Raw genomic sequence first — 18,898 nt, forward strand, 5'->3', positions numbered from 1 at the left:
CGAGAATAATGACAAGCTAAAAAGCCAATGAAAAAATACCAAGTTTACCATGTGAGGAAAAATGTTTTAATAATGTAATAAGATAGATGCTGAACCATATGATTATGATTACATTACATTGAAAACATACATAAATGAGGACAAATATAAACATTACAATACACCAAAAATTATGGTACCGAATTTGTACGCTTTCACAGTGACAGACAATTGTTCAAATGTATTTTTGAATGCTGAACAGGTAGATTTTACATATTTATTTCTCAAGAAAATGAAACTGGCAGTCCAGTTCCCATAATTTTGGAACAATTGGTAAATAACCAATTGCCTTTGGAACCCCCCCTTTTCATTGCCAAAATGGACACACCCCCATGGCTAGGTGTGACGTCAGAACTTGACTACGCAGTGAATTTTCCGGTGTTGACAACAGAATGTACCAGTGGCGTTGCAAGGCCATTTTTTTTTTTTTTTGGGGGGGGTACTTCATATTTGATTGATGCAGTGCTGTGAAAAAGTATTGGCCCCTTTCTCAAATTGTTATATTTTTGCATTGTTTCCCCACTTTAATCTTTAAGATCATCAAACAAATGTAAGTTTTAGACTTCACACCGATCTGATCGGTATTGGCCGATAATTAGCATTTTATGATGATCGGCTGATCGACTGTCATAATTCGCCGATCTACGCATCGCCATCTTGTACAGTATATTTGAATCCAAAAGCTAGTTCATTTTTAGCCTCGTCGCGTGTCTTTTGTCGTAGTACTGTAAATATCTGACATCCAATAAAGTTACTTAAAAAAAAAAATTAAAAAAAAGGCGGAGTGGGACAGACAACACGTAATGCGCGGATCAGACTAAAAGACAAATTTGGTCTTTCACGATTGCACTTTGTCAGACTACTGCAATGAAATCTTCCACATCCCATCTTTTACAATCACTGGGCTTCATCTTGTCAACTCAAAACACGACCGGATACACTCTTTACCATGGCGACGACAACAATAACGGATCGCGCCGTGTGTTTATAGGAACAAAATGGGGGGAAACGTGTGTTGGTGGTCACCGGTGCTCGAGAGAGGACGTTCGTTTAAGGCTCGCTTGAGGGATGTTCACGTACTTTTAATACGATACGTGTAGCCTAGCAAGCTAGTGATAGCACTAACGGTTGTCAGCGAACATGCCGGCGTTCTGTCGACTCATGCGCTAAAGTTTTGGTGTGTGTGAAGTCATTTCATTACAGTAAATTAGCACCCATTATTTCTGTCAAGTCGTAATGTTGGTTTGACCTGACTGATTAGAATACACGATCTGACTAGAGCAGTGATTTCCAACCTGTATGGAACCAAGGCACACATTTTACATGAGAAAAATCTCACGGAACACCAACAAACAAAAATGTCACAAAAAGTGAAAGAAATTCAAGAACAGTCGAGGAATAAAGTCATTGACATCTATCAGTCTGGACAGGGTTACAAAAGCCATTGTAAAGCTTTAGAATTCCAGCGAACTATAGGGAGAGCCATTATCCTCTCATGGGGAAAACATGGAAGAGTGGTGAACCTTCCCAGGCGTGGCCGGCCTACAAAGATTAGCCCAAGAGAACAGCAACGACTCATCCAGGAGGCCACAAAAATGGAGGGCTGACGTCGTAGTTCACGTTTACAACTGCCGGGGGAAATGTAGCGTCTTTCAACGCTACTTTGCCATCGCTGTGACCACAAAGCGTGATTAGTATGATTCCCACGCACGTTCCTGGCAGGACACGCCCTGCTCCCGGACACACGCCGCTGCACTATGATTGACTGCTGTACCGCAGTAGAACTAGAAGAGCTCTCGTGCTTGTTTTAAGAGCTGGAAACTGGAAAGCCTCAGGCAAGCGATTCCTACCCTCGTGATATCTTGCTCACGAGCATTCCTGGCGGATTTGGAAAACTTGACCCCGCTCTTAACGTCAGGCGCACACGCATCACTGAGCGCCTGAACCCCGCTAACCCCGATGACCTATTACCCTCCAGACGTCAGTCGGGCGGCGGCCAGCAGGGAAGAGTGGCGTAGGCGAGCCACAGATGAGAGGCCCCCCCCCCCACATGACCGCGTACCTGCCCCCGGTCCACTCCAATCACAGAGTTTCCTGACCAGCACCGCTCCACGAGAGACAACACCTTCTCAAGCTCGCCTTAACGTGGAGAAGGAAAAGCTGTCCAACCACCCACACGGCTCGACCATACCCGTCCCCCTGCCGAAATCCCCCCACGAGGAGAAAACAAATGGACTCAATGAAAGTGCCTGAACCCACTCCGCTCAGGCCGTTCCAGAAAAGTCAGAAGCAGATGGGGTTACCTTTGTGGCACAGAACCTCAGACCTCACTGAACCCCAGACCGTGGGGAACAGAACCCCACACCGTGGGGCATAGAACCTCGGACCTCACTGAACCCCAGACCGTGGGGCACCTCCTTGGATGCCCCCTGTTAGGTGGCAACTGCACAGCAAAGGACCTCGCACTCAACGACACTAAGAGAGAGAAATGCACCGAGCACTGGCTGGCCATTATATAAACTGAATAGCTGACACGATGTATGTGGACACCAGAAGAAGACCAGATCAAAAAATAAAAAATGAAATTGTGTTGACACATGTACACATAACCACAGTGCAAAGTCCTCTTCAATGCTTTATTTCCAAAATGCGTCAAACTGCATTGATGCCATCGTCAAAGTGTGTCGATGACACGGACCGCGTTGGGAATCGTGAACCCGAACCACAACATTGGGATTTTTCATACAGTGGATGGGGGGAAAAAACTGATTTAGTGATTCAGGAAAGATAAATGATTGCCAACGCAGTTACAGCTGTCGGGGGCGGATATACACTGTGCCACCCCCTTGTGCACGCCACTACGACTCCCTAATCACGACAAGGGGATTTTCTCTGTAGCACACTATCTAAAAAAATCCTATTCCTGAATTGGTATCATGCCCAAATTCTACGAGCTTCCCAGACTCACTATATAGGCGAGGATACACTCGGTGTTTCTACATATAGTAGTTCGGGGACGGCTGTTGGTCGAGCGGCGCCATGAGCATCCGCAGCTCCCCGAAGGCGCAGCCGTGCCTGCCCACCTGCGCCGCTTTGCTCTTCACCACGTTGTTAATGTTCTGCAGACGCTTGCAGCACACGCGGCACTTCTGCTGCCTAAAGGGGGCAGAGGCGGGGTCAGAGATCGCGCTCGGGGTCACCGGACAGGTCACGCGGCCGCTCGCTCACCGCTCCTCTCGCGTGACATCCACGCCCACCGACGAGGGCCCCGCCCTCAGCGTTTCCCAGATGAGCGGCCAGAAATATTTCATGATGATCTTCAGGGATGTGCAGCCGCACTGCAGGTAGCTGACAAGCGCACGCAAAGTTACGCATCGATCGAACACACGTGTGCACATTACACACGCACGCACGCTTTAACAACAATCACACACACGTACATTACACAGACACATTTCAAAAACACATTCAACACAAAACCAACACATTCACATTAAAACACACGTCGACACATTTAACAAACACGTTACACATGCACACACACGCAAACCACTGACCTTTCATATTTACTTTGCAGCAGTTTATCAATCTGAGGAAGACTCGTCGCGCACACGTCCAGTTTCCATAGCGACCTGAACACGCAAATACACACACACGGAGGACACACATATATATATATATACATAAATGTATATATATATACATATATGTATATATTTCTTGAAGTCTCTGGGCCCTTTGCACAATGGTCATTGGACCGGACTATTGTTCTATTACTCATTTCATTTTATTACTTTAAACCGCATACACTCCTTGAAGTCTCAGTGCCCTTTGCACAATGGTCATTGCACCGGACTATTGCGATATTAGCCATTCGAACTGAGGACTCTGCATCTTTTTGCACAATTGTTGTTTGTTGTTGTTTTTTGTCAATGTCTTTATGTCTCCAAAGTGTTCTGTAAATTGACTGTCTGTTGTACTAGAGCGGCTCCAACTACCGGAGACAAATTCCTTGTGTGTTTTGGACATACTTGGCAAATAAAGATGATTCTGATTCCGATTCTGATTCAAACTGCTCTAATTGCTAGAGGATTCTGCATCTTTTTGCACAATTGTCAAAATAAAAATGAAAAAATTGTACCCGCATTACCACATTACTGGTAACCTTTTATTGCTCAGTGACTGTGTTTTTTATGTCTACGTCTCAAAAGTATTCTTTGGTCAATTGACCGTCTGTTGTCGTACTTGGAGTGGCTCCAACGACCGGAGCCAAATTTCTTGTGTTTTTGACATACCTGGCAAATGAAGATGATTCTGATTCTGATTCCTACTTTTACTCCATCTCATAATTGGGGGCATCAAACCTTCGCTCTTTCTGACATACATGATGATTCACCAACATGCCAAACCGCCGCAGTATAGCGCCAACTACTGGCGAGGAGGACTTGTCTATGTCAGATTTTTTTGCCCTAAGTATCGGTGGCTGCTCTCGGCAGCCTTCACGAGTACCAGATACCTTGAAATAAGGCTGGTATCGGTACTCGCCCATCTTTTATCGTTGATGATCATCTTGGATTAAAGCCAAATATACAGTACAAATTGTGCGGTTTCTGTGGAAAATATCCCTTCCATAAGGTACATTTTAGGACTAGTCAATTGCATCGCATCGTGACGTTACGTCAAGATGGGTAACAATATGGCGCCCTCTCCTCCCGCTGTCCGCACTTTGGTTTGTACGGCTTTGGTGCATCCGGTTCAGGCTTCTTTATACTCGCGCGGGTGGTGACCACGCTGACGTCACTGCGGCTATCCCGCACGCGGTTTGCCTTTATACTCGAGCGCAACCCACGCGCGCAGTTTTGAAAATGTTTTGTTGCGTTGTTTTCCGAAAAAGCGACAGCTGAGGCAATGATGCTATGAGGCTAGCAGTGCGCGTGCGTGTGACTGACGGCTGCAAGTTGATAATGTTGAGGACGTCCACGACGATGGACAGGTCATTCATGGAGACTGCGGCGTCCAGAGCGCTCTGAGGAGAAAAGACCAGAAGCAAATACCATTCGTTTCTGCCAGCCTCACATTTGTAACTAACGACTCAAGAGGCTGCCTTTCGATTTCAATTTGCATTTTACAACAGTGCCGAAACAACGGAAGAGGCACAAGTGGCTTGGAGTGAAGAGCAGAGGACGCATCGTTCCTTTATGACCGAGCCAGACGAGACCTTAGATCGGACAAAAGCTATGGGGGTCATTTAGACGAGCGCTCCACAAGCTTTTTTGCACCCCAGACGTAAAATGTCACATTTGATGTTGGTTAAGTGGCTTCAGTGGGTTTTCTGTCCCAATCCAAATAAAATAATCCCAATTGCGCATCATGCACCGCAGTGCGAACGTAGCCTTTAGGGCTATGCACGAACGGGTGGTGACTCAAATTGGCACTTAGAAAAACAAACGCAGAATCAGAATTTTTGGATTCTCATCAGAATGAATCTCATTTATTCTGACAAGAGCCACAACTACTGCCACACCATATTTACTTGAAAAAACGACAAAATATGTCATGATGTTGAGCCTGTATTTATGGCCGACACCATTTTGACTCCCTGCGCATGCGCGCAGATGCGCAGTTGTACAGTAGCTACCAAATGCTGGATGGTTCTTGCAATAATACAGCATCAGTAGCATTGTTAGCATAAGTCCAACCTTGATGCCCTGGCGGGCCCACACGTCTCTAACACTTTGCAGGTTCTTGCGTCGGTTGCTGAGCATGACGCACATGGTGGCGTGACCGTTGTGGATGTGATTCAAAACCTCGTTTTCGTTCAGGATGCCACAACGACGGCCCTGGAGAAAACACAAACACACAATGTCGGCAACACGTACACAACACAAGAAAACCACAAAGATGGAGGCCTCACCGAAAGGAAGTCCGCCACGTTGAGGCCCGTCGGCTCGTTCCTGCCGATCGGGAAGATTTGCGGTGGCACGGGGGCCTGCTCGCTAGTGGGGAAAACCTGGCCCACGGCAGAGGGGGCGGGGCGTTTCACACAGGCGACCACTGTTGGCTCCACCCTCTGGACGGGAGTGGGCAGGGCTGACGGAGAACCCTGTCACACACACACACACAGAAGCCGCGCACACGTTGACGAGGATGACGCAAGGCTGGGCGATTCAATGATCACAATTAGTGCTCGTGAAAAATTTCCGGCCGATCACAGTGACCAGCTGTGTACGTATTTACGCGATTAAACATGACGGGAATGTGCGTGATAACAGCTCATCGGAGTCAACCGTTTCCCGCTCCGCTTTTGTTTGCAAGTTTTCAAAGCAAACGTAACGACCGAATGTGGAGCTCAACGCGTAACTGAGGGCAGTGAAATAGATGCCGGCCACGACTTGGGAGTTATCCTCCAAAGATGACGGGAAAATACGCTAACTTTTTTTACTTACTTTCAGCAGCTGCCAAGTGGCAGGAATATCACTTATCCACAGTACAAAAAAGAACATTAGCTTAGCCGTATGCATTACTTGGTAATAGACCCCAAACAGGTGACGGAATGACGTCAACATGACCCGATAACTTCAGTTCCTGGTGCCAAGTTTATGCAGCATTTTAACTAGCAAAGCTGCGGGTGATCGACGGGGGGGGGGAGAAACGCTTAGCTCCGTGAACGTCAGCGGCGCGGCGCGTTAAAGCAGCTCACCAGCAGTCGGGACTCTGAACAAATATCGTGATAATAATTGAGATAAGACGATAATGAAAAAAAAAAATCGATCATTTTTTCGCCATATCGCCCAGAGCTAGGATGATGTCGCGTTCGTTCACTGACCGGCCGCTGCTCGGGAAAAAGCGGCGCGTTGTTGAGGGGCCGTTCTGCGAAGGAGAAAGACGGCAGCGGTCAGACGATGATGTCACAGGATGACGACGATGTCACGCTTCCAGACTTACCGTCCTCGGGCGGCGCAGGAAAAGGCTCCGACATCCTGGGAGGTGTCCGAGCTGAACACAAAACAGTGAGAAACGTCACATCGCCGCTTGAGGTGACGGCATGGCGTCAGCTTGCGATGCGTACATATGGCGTTGCGGGGCTGGAAAATTTCCCGGTAGTCTTGCGCATTGTGGATTTCAGCCGACGAAACTTTCTCGTCCGCCTCGTCCTCGCTTGGGCTCCGCCTCTCTCCTTCGGGACTCCGCCTCTCCGCTTCGGCGCTCTGCTTGAGGCTGATGACATCATCACATGACCTCATATTATGACACATCATCACATGACATTATGACAAGTGTTGGGAAGATGACTTTGCAAATGTAGTTGGGTACAATTACAAGTTACCCTGTTGAAAAAGTAATACTTGCGTAACTATTTCAATTATTTTCATTGAGTAATACAACTAATTGCATTTCATTACTTTTCTTAATTTTGAATGAATGCATCAACAGGACTCTTGCAAAAAATACTCCTTATTTGGGCTTAAATAATAAACATAACAAAATATGATGAAACGCAAATACTAAATACTCGTGGTACGAATGAATCCGTTGGAATTCAGATGGAATCTAAATGAAAAAAAACGAATCCCGAGTCAGAATTTTCACATTCGAATGAAAACGAATCAAAAGTACGCATTTTATTCTGCTGAGCGTTGCAATGCTTCTATTTAATTGTGCCGCCGTTGTGACTTAGTGCGCATCGCTTCTGTGCATGTACGCGTTGTGGCTTCCCCGAGATCTCCAGAAAGTTTGTTGAAAACTAAATAAATAAGAAAGAGCTCTGCGCTGAAGCAAGCTTGCGTTTAGCCTAGCTGTCCAATGAGCTGCATGGACACCACGGCAGCACATTTAAGGGAGGAGAACGTCGATCCAACACCGCGTGCCGTGAAGCTACAGCGGCTAGTAGCCAGCAGGCTAAGTAGCAGCACGCTAGCCGGATAGGCGGCAGCTCGGTCGGACCGTGAGGATTTATGGCACCGACGGGCGAAAAACGGACCCGGCCGGGATTCTACCTGCGGCTGAGAAACGGCGAAGGATCCTGGTTCAAGTAAGCCATTTTAAAGTCAAAAAGACAAAACGCGTCACTCAAAACATGCCAGCGTAATATCTTACCAATTCAATAGAAAGTTTTCAAATAAGTACATGGGACTTTTCATTTGTTGGATTATTATTTTGGAATAGTACAAGGAGTAAGAATTCGATTGTGATTCGCTAGTCTTTCGTCTCTGGCAATAGAAATCGGAAATTGGGTTTTAGAAGGAGAGTGCCAGCACTACTAAATAGAATAAATGAAATAATGTGTTTGGTGCATAATATTTGTACATGCAGAAAACATACCCTGTTGACCTCATGACAAACGCGCACAATTCAGACAAGATATCGCTTCATATGACTACCAGATAAGTGAATGTTCCATAAAGAAGTCCAGAATTATAAAAATGAAACTCTTCAAAAGTCAGAAGAGTTCTTTTCTGTGTGCCAAAGTGTAACGAGGTGTCGAACCGTTTCAAAATCTCAGGCGACTTAATAGACTGCACCACAAGGTGGCGCTTCGAGCTCATGTTTGGGAAAATAGGTGATGTTCGAGATGACAGCAGAAAGCCAATCCCAAGTGTCGGCTTTAGAAGCAGGAAGTGATATCCATTTTTGTTTTTTTTTAAACTACCACCTTTTGCAGCTATTTTTCAAAGGTAACTGAACTTTTAATCATTTAATTACACATTTTCCCCCGGGCCAGTAATGTAATGGGTTACAATTACATCCAGTTTGTAATTAAAATACATAATCTCGTTATGTGTAATTTGTTACACCCCAACACCGATGATGACAAGGTCACATGACCATCACTTGACATGATTCTGTGACATGTGCTGCTCGTCTAACCCTTGAGATGGCGGGCACGCGGCGGCGGGGCGCTCGTAGCTGCGGCGCAGCGCGCCCGCTTTGGGGTCGGCGGATGGCGACTGCGTCGCCGCCCTTCCCGGGACAACTGCCGCGGCGTCATGATCAGAGGCGGTGGCGCTCGTCTTGACACGCTTCAGGTCCACCACATGCGTCGCCACGCCGCTCAGCTGGTGAGACGCGCCGATCTGACACAAAAACAACATGTGGTCACTCTTGGAGAAAGACATCACATGGAACGAGATGTCGCCGGGATACGGCCCCCAACCGTGTGGTCGCCTCGGTGAAAAGCTTCCTAGTATTGTTTATGTTTTGGTTTTTTTTCGTTCATCTTTGGATATATTACGCGACTTACTTACACAAGGGAAGACTGGCTAAAGATCAGGGAGTCTACTCTGGAATCTCTTTCACCAACTTTCAAGTGTTGTTTTTTTCTCCCGGAATTTCTCTCGACCCAACAAAATGGACGAGCTTCATCTTCTCAAAAGACGTTGGACGTTCCGCCGCCGTGAATGGCTACGTGGACGCGCCCCCGATGGCGCCGTAATGCTTCCGGGCTTCCGACTACACCGAGCGGACCACGTCACGGAGCTATCGGGTAAAACAAAAGCTGACGGTATATGCTTCTAGATCAACGAAAAATGGTGTACCGATGTCTCGGAGCTCACCCCTCCTTATTCTCGGGGACTTTAACAAAGCTAAACTCAACCACAAACTCCCTAAACACAAGCAGCACATCAACTGTCCTACCAGGAAAAACAACATTCTAAGCCACTGCTAGACTAAATGACACGTACCATGCTATCTCCCGTACAGATCTGGGCTCGTCTGATCACTGCTTAATTCACTCAATGTCAACAAGCTTGTGGTGCAAACAGTGAAGGAGTGGACCAAGGCAACAAAGACAGAACTTCAAGGCTGTTTCGACTGCACAGACTGGAGTGTCTTTGAAACTTCTACTGGCAGCCTGGATGAATATATGGACCGTGTCACATCCTGTATCAGTTTCTGTGAAGATGTGTGTGTACCAGAGACGTTTGGCACATTCAATAACAACAAGCCGTGGTTCACTGCCAAACTTACGCAACTTCGCCAGGCTAAAGAGGACGCCTACCGAAGTGGGGAGAGAGCCCCTGTACAATCGCACAAAGAAATCAGATGACAAAAGAAATGAACATCGCAAAGAGAAATTATGCAGAAAAGGTGCAAAACCAGTTTACTGGTAACGACTCCTAGTCAGTCTGGCGAGGAATAAAATCGTTAAACTACAAGCGACCATCCCCCCCAAGCGGAGAACAAAAGAGGAGTAGCTGATGACTTGAACACCTTCTACTGCAGATTTGAAAAGGACACTTTCACACCCCACACCCACCCAGCCGTACCACCGACCACCATCACACCTCTGACTTCTGCGTTGACCATCCACGAACAGGATGTGAGACGCATCTTCAAACAACAAAAGATGAACAAAGCGGCGGGCTTCCCCATCCTGCCTCAAAGTCTGCGCGGACCAGCTAGCTCCAGTCTTCACTCAGATCTTCAATAGATCACTGGAACTGTGAGAGGCTGTTTGGCTCCACCGTCCTCCCAGTCCCCAAGAAACCTGCGATCTCGGGTCTGAATGACTACAGGCCTGTCGCCCTGACATCTGTGGTCATGAAGTCCTTTGACCACCTCAAGAGCGTCACAGAACAACTGCTGGACCCCCTGCAGTTTGCCTTCCGAGTCAACACGGGACTGCACTTCTAGAACAACTCGACGGCGCGGGGATCTACACGAGGATCCTGTTCGTGGACTTCAGCTCAGCGTTCGACACCACCATCCCCGAACTCCTCTCCTCCAAGCTTCTCCAGCACAGCGTCTAGCCTGCCACCTGCCGGTGGATTTACATTTTCCCGACGGGCAGGACACAGCAGGTGAGGCTGGGGGACAACACCTCATCTAGATACACCACCAGCACTGGGGCGCCCCAAGCATGCGTCCTCTCTCTGCTGCTCTTCTCTCGCTACACGAACGACTGCACCTCTACGCACCGGCTGTCAAACTCCTGAAGTTTGTAGACGACACCCCACAGTCATCGGCCTCATCAAAGACGGTGACGAGTCTGCATATCGACAGGAAGCGGAGCGGCCGGAGCAACCCGAACACGCTGAAGACTGTAGAGAGGATCGTAGACTTGAGGAAACATCCTCGGCAGGGGTCCTGTGATGCTCTTGAGGTGGAGCCCAGCACGATGCGTTCCGATGACTTCATGACCACAGACTGTAACAGGCCTACACGATCGCTGCACCGTTTATTCATCATGTGCTCATGATAAATATGTAACAATTGTAACGTTATTCAGTTTGTTGCATTTGTATTCATTTGCTTTTCTTACACTGCTGTCTGCAGCCAGGTCAGTATTGCAACTGAGAATCTATTCTCAATTGTCTTACCGACAGTAGATGAATAAAGGTTCCGTAAATCAATAAATGGCTGCGATTATCTCCCAGCCGTGATGATCCATGGCACAACATCGCTCCTTCTCCGTACGCGACCGATGGTGACGTACGAGCCGTGTGGCGCGACGTCAACATTGCGTTTGAGCGATACGTACCAGCTGCCGGTTGCAGAGCGTGAGGTCACAGACCCGTCCCCAGCCCACCGTCACCGCGTCTAGCCAGCGGTCGGGTTCCCACGCACAGACGCCAAGGACGTCGGCGTGGCCGCTGAACAGACAGCCGCCGTCGGCGCTAAACAGCACACACCTGGAAACACAAACATTCATCCAATTATTATTAGGGGCCTGACACCAAGCAGTTGGAGGCGAAGCTTTCCCCGCTCAGGTTGCTACGTGGCCATGTGTTAGCGGACCACTTGTGCAGGGCTCCAGACTCAATTTCTGCACTGGTTGGACTTTTTCTACTTGGGTGCGCCAGCGTAAACGTTAGGCGCATCCAAATGTTTGCCCGTATCGCATTCAACACCGTAGTCTTACTGGGTCACTTGAGAAAAAAGAAACATAGCTGCCTGTCTTTTAGTTAGAATTCATGGACCAATCAGGCCTTAACTTAACATTCTTCGCAAAGAAGTTGTCAATCGTTCATTCAATTTGATCAGCCGTGGCCATCCATCCATTTTCTTCCGCTTATCAGAGGTCGGGTCGCGGGGCAGTAGCTTTAGCAGGAAAGGCCAGTCTTCCCGCTCCCCAGCCACTTCGTCCAGCTCTTCCGGGGGGATCCCGAGGCACTCCCAGCCGGGAGACGTAGTCTCTCCAGCGTGTCCCGGGTCGTCTCCTGGGCCTCCTCTTGGTGGGACGTACCCCAAACACCTGACCAGGGAGGCGTCGACGTCCGCATCAGATGCCCGCCCCACCTCATTTGGCTCCTCTCAATGCGGAGGTTAAACAGGTTGGGCGTGTGACAATGGTCTCATTATTTGAAATCCAATCATTCCTATTTTACTCCACTGGTTTTAAACCACAAATTATACAAATGCAATTCCAGAGGCGCGGTTTGCCTTCCATTTGGAACACGTCTGCGGATGATGCTGTCAACGTGGCACTGCACTTCATCCTAGAACATCTCGACAGTGCAGGGACCTACGCGAGGATCCCATATCGCATATCACAATATCGTACGTCCTTTTATGATCACGATCGTCACGTAGTGACTCTCGGCCGACCCTCTTCTTTTTCCGTCTCAACCAAGCCGGCCGCGCGGCTTCGATCGCTTTTCCTAGCCGCGATCGGTCAGCGCAGCCTCGGCAAGCAACTACCGGCATCCCGTACCGGTCGCGCACGCAGCTGAGAGCAGCAGCCGGGCCCACCGCCAGTTCAATTGGCAGGAAAGTTACGAGCGCACCCCGAATGGACAACGATTTTTCTTCTTCCGCCTCTTTTGTTTTTGTTTTCATTTTTCTGCATTCTTCTTCTTCAACCAAACTTGCTTTGTTTTCTTCCTGAGATGCGCGGAGAAAAGACCACCCCCAAAGACCGACGAACCTACGGTCGTGGGTACCACGACAAGTGTGCTAGGATGTACAATTTTAGTGCCTGTTCATTTTGGGGAAATTACTAGCTTCACGCTAAAATCCAAATTTTGCGCTCTCTCTCTCGCTCTGACAGAACGCATTAAACGCTCACATTTTCAGCTTTAGTCCAGCAACACAAGGTCCGATCTTCCCTTTTCGTTATTTTCTCTCTGTTGTTAGATCCCTTTGTGTGTTTCCCTATAGATTCCTCGTAGATTTCATTAAATATTCTATAAAATCCCACTCTTTCTTGTGTTTTGGAGTTTAACAATGAACCTCTGTAATCTAGAACTCATATTTTTTTAGTGTAGCAACCTTTTGATTATGAGGTACCTCTACGCTTTTCCGACACTTTACACAAAAGAGTTGTGGTGCCCGTTACGAGAAGACAAAACGAGTTTGATTCTGACGTTAAACGTCTATGGGACTAAACCGGAAGTGAACGCAGACGTTCACCTTCGACGACTATTTCTGAAATCAATTACGTTTTATCCAAACGCCACTATACGCTACGGTCGTCATGACTCACCTGATGGCGCCCGTGTCCTGCAGCGCCCCCACCTGGCAGAACTTCTCCAGATCCCAAAGCCTCACCCACCTGCGCACACAGCAGAGGGCACGCGATCGTTCACGGATGAAATCGTCGCCTGTTGCGAGGTCGCGGCGAGGTCGCGGCACCTGTCGGCGCCGCCCGAGGCCAGCAGGTACTCGTTGGGGTGAAACTGGATGGCGTTGACGGCGGATGTGTGCGCCGTGAACTCGGTGATGGTCTTGGCCTGCTTCAGGTCCCACAGCTGCGTCGCACAAGGTGACGTGAAGACCGCCAGACAGTTTACAAGCTTCTCCAAATGTATCTTCATCGCTTGCTTTTTCAAGTCACTACTGTAGATTCGGGGTCACTTCCTTATCAGTAGCGGTAAAGACGTGGCCCACTGAAATTCCTTTTGAACATCCATTTGACTGAGATGAGCATTTGAATAATTATCTCTCTCAAAAGGTTTGAATTGCTTCTAAGAAAAAAAAAAGAAAAATACTCAAGAAACATTCGTCAAACTTTTCATGCCAAAACGTCTTCACGGTTATGTGTCCCAAATAAACTTGGATGTTTTGCAACAGGTTTTCTGAAGATGCCGATTATTTGGCGGGATGTACGGGATTTTCTCCTCTTGCTTAAATTGCAACTAAAGCAACTGTAAACTAACACAAATGTATCTGCCGAAGTGTCCTTGGGCAAGACACTGAACCCTCAATTGCCAAAGGACATCAAAGATCGTGGTGGGGTGGGAGGAGCAAAATGTTAACGGCATGGGGTTAGGCCAATTGAAATCGGCTTCAAAGCTAGAATACGCGAGAGACTCCAGTAGCGACTTGAACGTTTTCTGACAAATGAGCCGATGTACTCAACAAGACGTCAACTCCACCTTGACGGTGCAGTCGTCGCCGGCCGACGCCAACCACTTCCCGTCCGGGCTGAAGGCCAAACTCCGGACGGCCGCCGTGTGACCCTGTAAGACGCTGCCGGTCACGTGACCTCAAAGCCACCAACGAGAGCAAACGAAGGCGTCGCCCTGTTACCTTGTACCTGTAGATGGGGCCTTTCCGCCGCACGTCCCACATCTGACGTCGTCCGTGGTCACGTCGCATGGAACACGGTCACATGACATTAGCTAACACACACACACACACAAGAACACACAAAACGCACACACCTTGATGTTTGTGTCGGTGGAGCCGGATGCCAAAAAGTCTCCAAAAGGATGGAAACCAAAACTGGTGATGTTGGATTTGTGTCCCGTCAGAGTTCGCAACACTGCACGCATATACACGCACACGCGCGCGCACACACACACACACACACACACACACACACACAGAGCAGGGTTCAAAGCATGTCTAATGCTGCGTTCACACTGCAGGGCATGATGCCCAATTTGGATATTTTTGTTCAATCCGATCTTTTTATAGTCGTTGACGTTCCAAAATCAAATGCGGCTTGTACTGCGGACGGAACGCGCCCGTGACGACACGTGGAAGCAAGTGCCGCCCTTCGCGTAGGACTCGTCATGACGCATTTTGTGGCAATTTCAAGGAGTTTGTGCGACCGGAGTCAATATTTTCTTCTATTTATCATTTGGAAAGCATAATCTTCCAGTACATCCCGCCAATATAATATGTAATGGCTAATGTCCGAAATGTTTATGCAATGCGGTCTATTTTTGTCGCTCACCAAGGGTACGTTGAGAAATTCAATCTGGTGCCCTAACTCTACTCCGAGATTGCGAATGTTCTTTGGGTCGTCGAACGTTTTGAGTTTCCAACAGCGCCGGAGTACATTTTCGAACGCGCCCCCCCCCCCCGAGAACCACGAGAGCCTCGCGGGTGTCACCGTGTTTGTCGGATTTAGCGTCTTCGGCAGACGTATTTCTTGCGGCGCCTCTTGGCGGAGCACGTCTCCCACATTAGAAAACGTCGAGTCGCAGAAGGGCAAGTTCCTCTGCCGGTTTCACTGTTGCCATCAGAAGGGAACCGCGAAGCGACTCGGCACTTCCGGCGTCAACAAAACGTTGAGATTTTGGAGGAACTCCAAAGAGAAGACCGGACTATTTGCAATAGTACTGCTAAAATGTTAGATTTAGCGTATCATTGAGCGTCGATTTGAGCCCATCAGCGTCTTTGCTAATCTGAGGAGGATGAGACGCATTTCTGGATAGCAGCAAATCAATGGTGCCTGATTGGAAGAAGGGAATTCCTGATTTGGGAGCTCAATTTTGCATATTAAACTCAATAGCGTATTTTATACACGAGAAAAATCAATTATCAAGTGAATCCACAACAATCCTCAAAATTTCAGCCTGTCAATGCTAAATATTCTCCAAATTCCGTTGCCCTCCATGTTTACAGACTCAATATCAAACCAAGTCAAGGAACTGAGTCATAATTTATGTTTGCGCATTTTCAGCACCGCCAATTTGAAACGTTAAAAAATGTTTTGATCCAATTCAACAATGAATTGACCGAAAAATAAATCAAGCGACTGATGTGTTATTCAAAGAACGGTGATTTGCAAGCGTAGTGTGGCGCGTGCTATAGCAGGAAATGCTGACTCTTGGCGGCCTCCAGGTCCCACACTCGTATGGATCCGGACTGCGACCCGGTCACCAGCTGCTCCTCGGACACGTTGAAGTGGACGCACTCCACCGCCTTCCTGTGGCCGCACAGACTCTGCGCACACACGTACACGCACGTGACCGCCGGGCGGCGCTAGACGGCGACGGTGCGCGGGAAGTACCATGATGCAGTTGGCCTTGCTGACGGACCAGATGTTGACTCTGCAATCTTCGCCGCCGCTCGCCAGGAGGCGCCCGGTGCTTTTGCCCAACGCCACGCAGCAAACGCGACCGGCGTGAGCCTCGAACTCCTCTGCACGCGGGCGCATTCACGCGACACATACAAAGCGTAAGTTCTAGGTCCAAACCACACATGTTGTTGTCATGGTGACGTGTCGTCGGAGAGTAAACTGGAAATGCCACTCACGCAGTCGCCACGACATCTTGGTGGTGGCGCCGCCGGCCGCCGCCATGATGAGACTCCACCTGTCGCCCGCCGTCCGCTTCGCCACCTTTTTGGGCAGAGGCAGCCATTTTACATTTGGGAAATGGGACCACAGAATTTTGCCTTACAAAAGTCGACTAGCTCCATGCTAACACAAGGGTCTGCCCGATATGTGTTTTTTTTGAAGACAAACCCGATAGTTGGCAAAACAACAACAACAACAACAAAAAAACATAACTGAAACATGTGAGCATTTTTCAACCAAAGACTCAACGGCTGCGTCCGAAATGACTCTATACCATTATATAGTGCGTCTGCCTTTTTGTAGCGGTGTCTGAATGCTTAGTGGTCAAATTCAGTGCCCTGTATAGTGAACGCAAAATTTCCCACAAAGCATTGCAAAAAGTAGCGAACGACCGAGTCGCGATATACCACAATGCATTGCGTCTTCGGCGAAAGAATGGCGCAGACGGAGGGATTGAATTTTTCAAATAAAGGAAACTTTGCAAAAAGAATCGATTGTTGGCATTTTTATAGCAATGTACAGTAAAATCGTTATAATACCGTGAAATTTTTTTTTTTTTTTACCAACCGCAACATCCTTCCGTTGCCAATGTACGACGGTTGTGACGTCATAACAGAGCGCCGTGCAGTGTCCGAAAGCTGTTGCGAATGAGCTGACTTTCGTGCAACCGATTTGGGGAGTCGGGATTGAGTGAACCATTTCGGACACTGCCACTGTTTCGGTCGCAAGTTTCCTGGTCATTTACATTGACTTCCGGGCAGACCATTTTTCCAAACTTTGTGGGCCGCTCATTTTTCGTGTAACTCTCCTCTATTTTGATACAAAGGCTTTTTTGAAAATCTTAGCAACATTTCTGCCCTGTGACGAATCTGCAGCCATGCAGAACAAGATTACTGGTCTAACGTTGCCCCAACGGCCTCAACCGGAATCGGGAGCCAGTTGAACCGTAACAGCCGAACCGAATCTTCTCGGAGCACACGTCGACCCAAGCTTATTTTCTTTCGGTGTGGCGTCTGGAACAGGTCAAAACATGTTCCGATATTTGAAAAATCCATTTATGTGGACCAAGCCTACGTGAAGGTGAGGCTGCACACCTGCACGCGTTCACTCGCCATCTCGGTTCATTTGCGACTAATAACGTTAATCAGCGGCCATCAAATCGAGCGTCGTGTTTCAATGTCAAACTAGCAGCTGAAGCTTGCCGAATAGATCGACGACAAGCTGGAAAATGAGCGAGCGCCTCTTCGGACACAATCGAGTGCACTCGAGCGAAAGGACGTCGAACAGCTTCGCCAACAAAAACGACGACAGCGAGCGCAGCCAAACACTCCAACTCGGCAGCCAAACACTCCAACTTTAGCCGCCTAAGCACGGACAGCGAAGAGGCTCAAAAGTTAGCTTTACCTGCTCAACTCAAGCCCAAGTTGTCGCCATTCAGCAGCCAGCCGCTCATGATGATGTTGACAAATGGACGCGCGTGCGCATCTTAGCAACTGTCCATTTTCGATGACGTCGCACAGAGACGGTGACGCTGAGCTAGGGGGGTCAAAGGTCGTCTTCGCATCTCACGCGTGTGGACGGCAAGAAAACCGAAAGACCGAAAGGATGCCGGCGCTGCATGCAGTTGCATAAAACGCCGGAGAATAACGAAACCATAAATATTTTTGCTGTTTTTTTTTTTCAAATGTTGTGTATTGATAGCATACGTTTTAGCGTTGACAAAACAGTAACAATAGTAGCTACCCTCATGAAAATCGGAAACGAGCAAGTTCCGACGTAATTTCAGTGTCCACGCATTGGCTTGTGGAAAGGTCGACCTCTCCAACATGGCCGCTACGTAGGCACGCCGGTTAGCCGGACGGCTACAGCGCGCTGGCGTAGCTGGTCTTCATATTTAAGATTGTGGGTGTCACGATATCTGTAGCTATAGCTTGGAGAATATCGTTTGTAAATCGGAGCTTACTCTACAGAATGTACTATTTGGTTTTGTAAAGTGCGAAGCCTCAGCTGAAAATGAAAATTAATTAATTAACGTCTTCATCTTTCTTGCTAAATTTTATTATCACAAATATACATTTGCTAAGGTAAAACCTATTTTGGGTGTTTCTATGAAATAAATTGAACTATATTCAATGTCAATATCTGCTGAAAAACATAAGAATTTCATTCCAGCAGCAGCATACTGTACCTCAAATTTGGGCTCACAAGACAATGCAAAAAAAAACAAATTGTATGTTGGGTTACTACTAACGGGCTGCAACTAACGATTTTTTTTCATATTCCATCAATTGGGTGATTATTTATTTTTTTTAAATATTATTTTTTTTATTATTATTTTGTTTTTCAAATAATTCATGCGCTGGTTTGAAAAAAAAAACACATTTC

At 47.8% G+C, this 18,898-nt stretch overlaps 1 protein-coding gene across 4 annotated transcripts; it reads right to left on the reverse strand.

Annotated features, from left to right (window-relative positions):
• Nucleotides 1–43: 43 nt before the first annotated feature.
• Nucleotides 44–18,069, reverse strand: katnb1 (katanin p80 (WD repeat containing) subunit B 1). 4 transcript variants are annotated; one of them, XM_061757671.1, is made up of 21 exons: nucleotides 17,608–17,643; nucleotides 16,471–16,555; nucleotides 16,226–16,356; nucleotides 16,041–16,158; nucleotides 14,646–14,746; nucleotides 14,512–14,553; nucleotides 14,358–14,441; nucleotides 13,615–13,730; nucleotides 13,466–13,534; nucleotides 11,522–11,672; nucleotides 8,908–9,113; nucleotides 7,109–7,257; nucleotides 6,985–7,035; nucleotides 6,866–6,909; nucleotides 5,954–6,142; nucleotides 5,739–5,879; nucleotides 4,989–5,065; nucleotides 3,597–3,671; nucleotides 3,268–3,387; nucleotides 3,025–3,195; nucleotides 44–2,804 (listed from the first exon to the last, which is right to left on the reverse strand). In XM_061757671.1, the coding sequence occupies exons 1-20, from the start codon at nucleotides 17,626–17,628 to the stop codon at nucleotides 3,036–3,038; spliced, it is 2,130 nt and encodes a 709-aa protein (XP_061613655.1). In that variant the 5' UTR covers nucleotides 17,629–17,643; the 3' UTR covers nucleotides 44–2,804; nucleotides 3,025–3,035. The 4 variants fall into 4 exon arrangements, with proteins under 4 accessions (XP_061613655.1, XP_061613665.1, XP_061613645.1 ...); XM_061757681.1 differs by lacking the exon at nucleotides 17,608–17,643 and adding an exon at nucleotides 17,918–18,069 and having other exon boundaries at nucleotides 44–3,195; XM_061757661.1 differs by having other exon boundaries at nucleotides 44–3,195.
• Nucleotides 18,070–18,898: the final 829 nt, after the last annotated feature.

Source organism: Phyllopteryx taeniolatus, chromosome 2 (genome assembly GCF_024500385.1).
Source record: "Phyllopteryx taeniolatus isolate TA_2022b chromosome 2, UOR_Ptae_1.2, whole genome shotgun sequence".
NCBI lineage: Eukaryota > Metazoa > Chordata > Actinopteri > Syngnathiformes > Syngnathidae > Phyllopteryx > Phyllopteryx taeniolatus.

Bases quoted from the DNA above. Each gene is read 5' to 3' on its own strand.
- katnb1 (XM_061757671.1), bottom strand. From the start codon at position 17,628: ATGGCGAGTGAACGCGTGCAG. The intron at 16,357-16,470 runs GTGAGTGGCATT...GCCCGCGTGCAG, and splicing joins CAAGATGTCGTGGCGACTGC to AGGAGTTCGAGGCTCACGCC. The intron at 13,535-13,614 runs GTGCCGCGACCT...CTGTGTGCGCAG, and splicing joins GCCTCGGGCGGCGCCGACAG to GTGGGTGAGGCTTTGGGATC.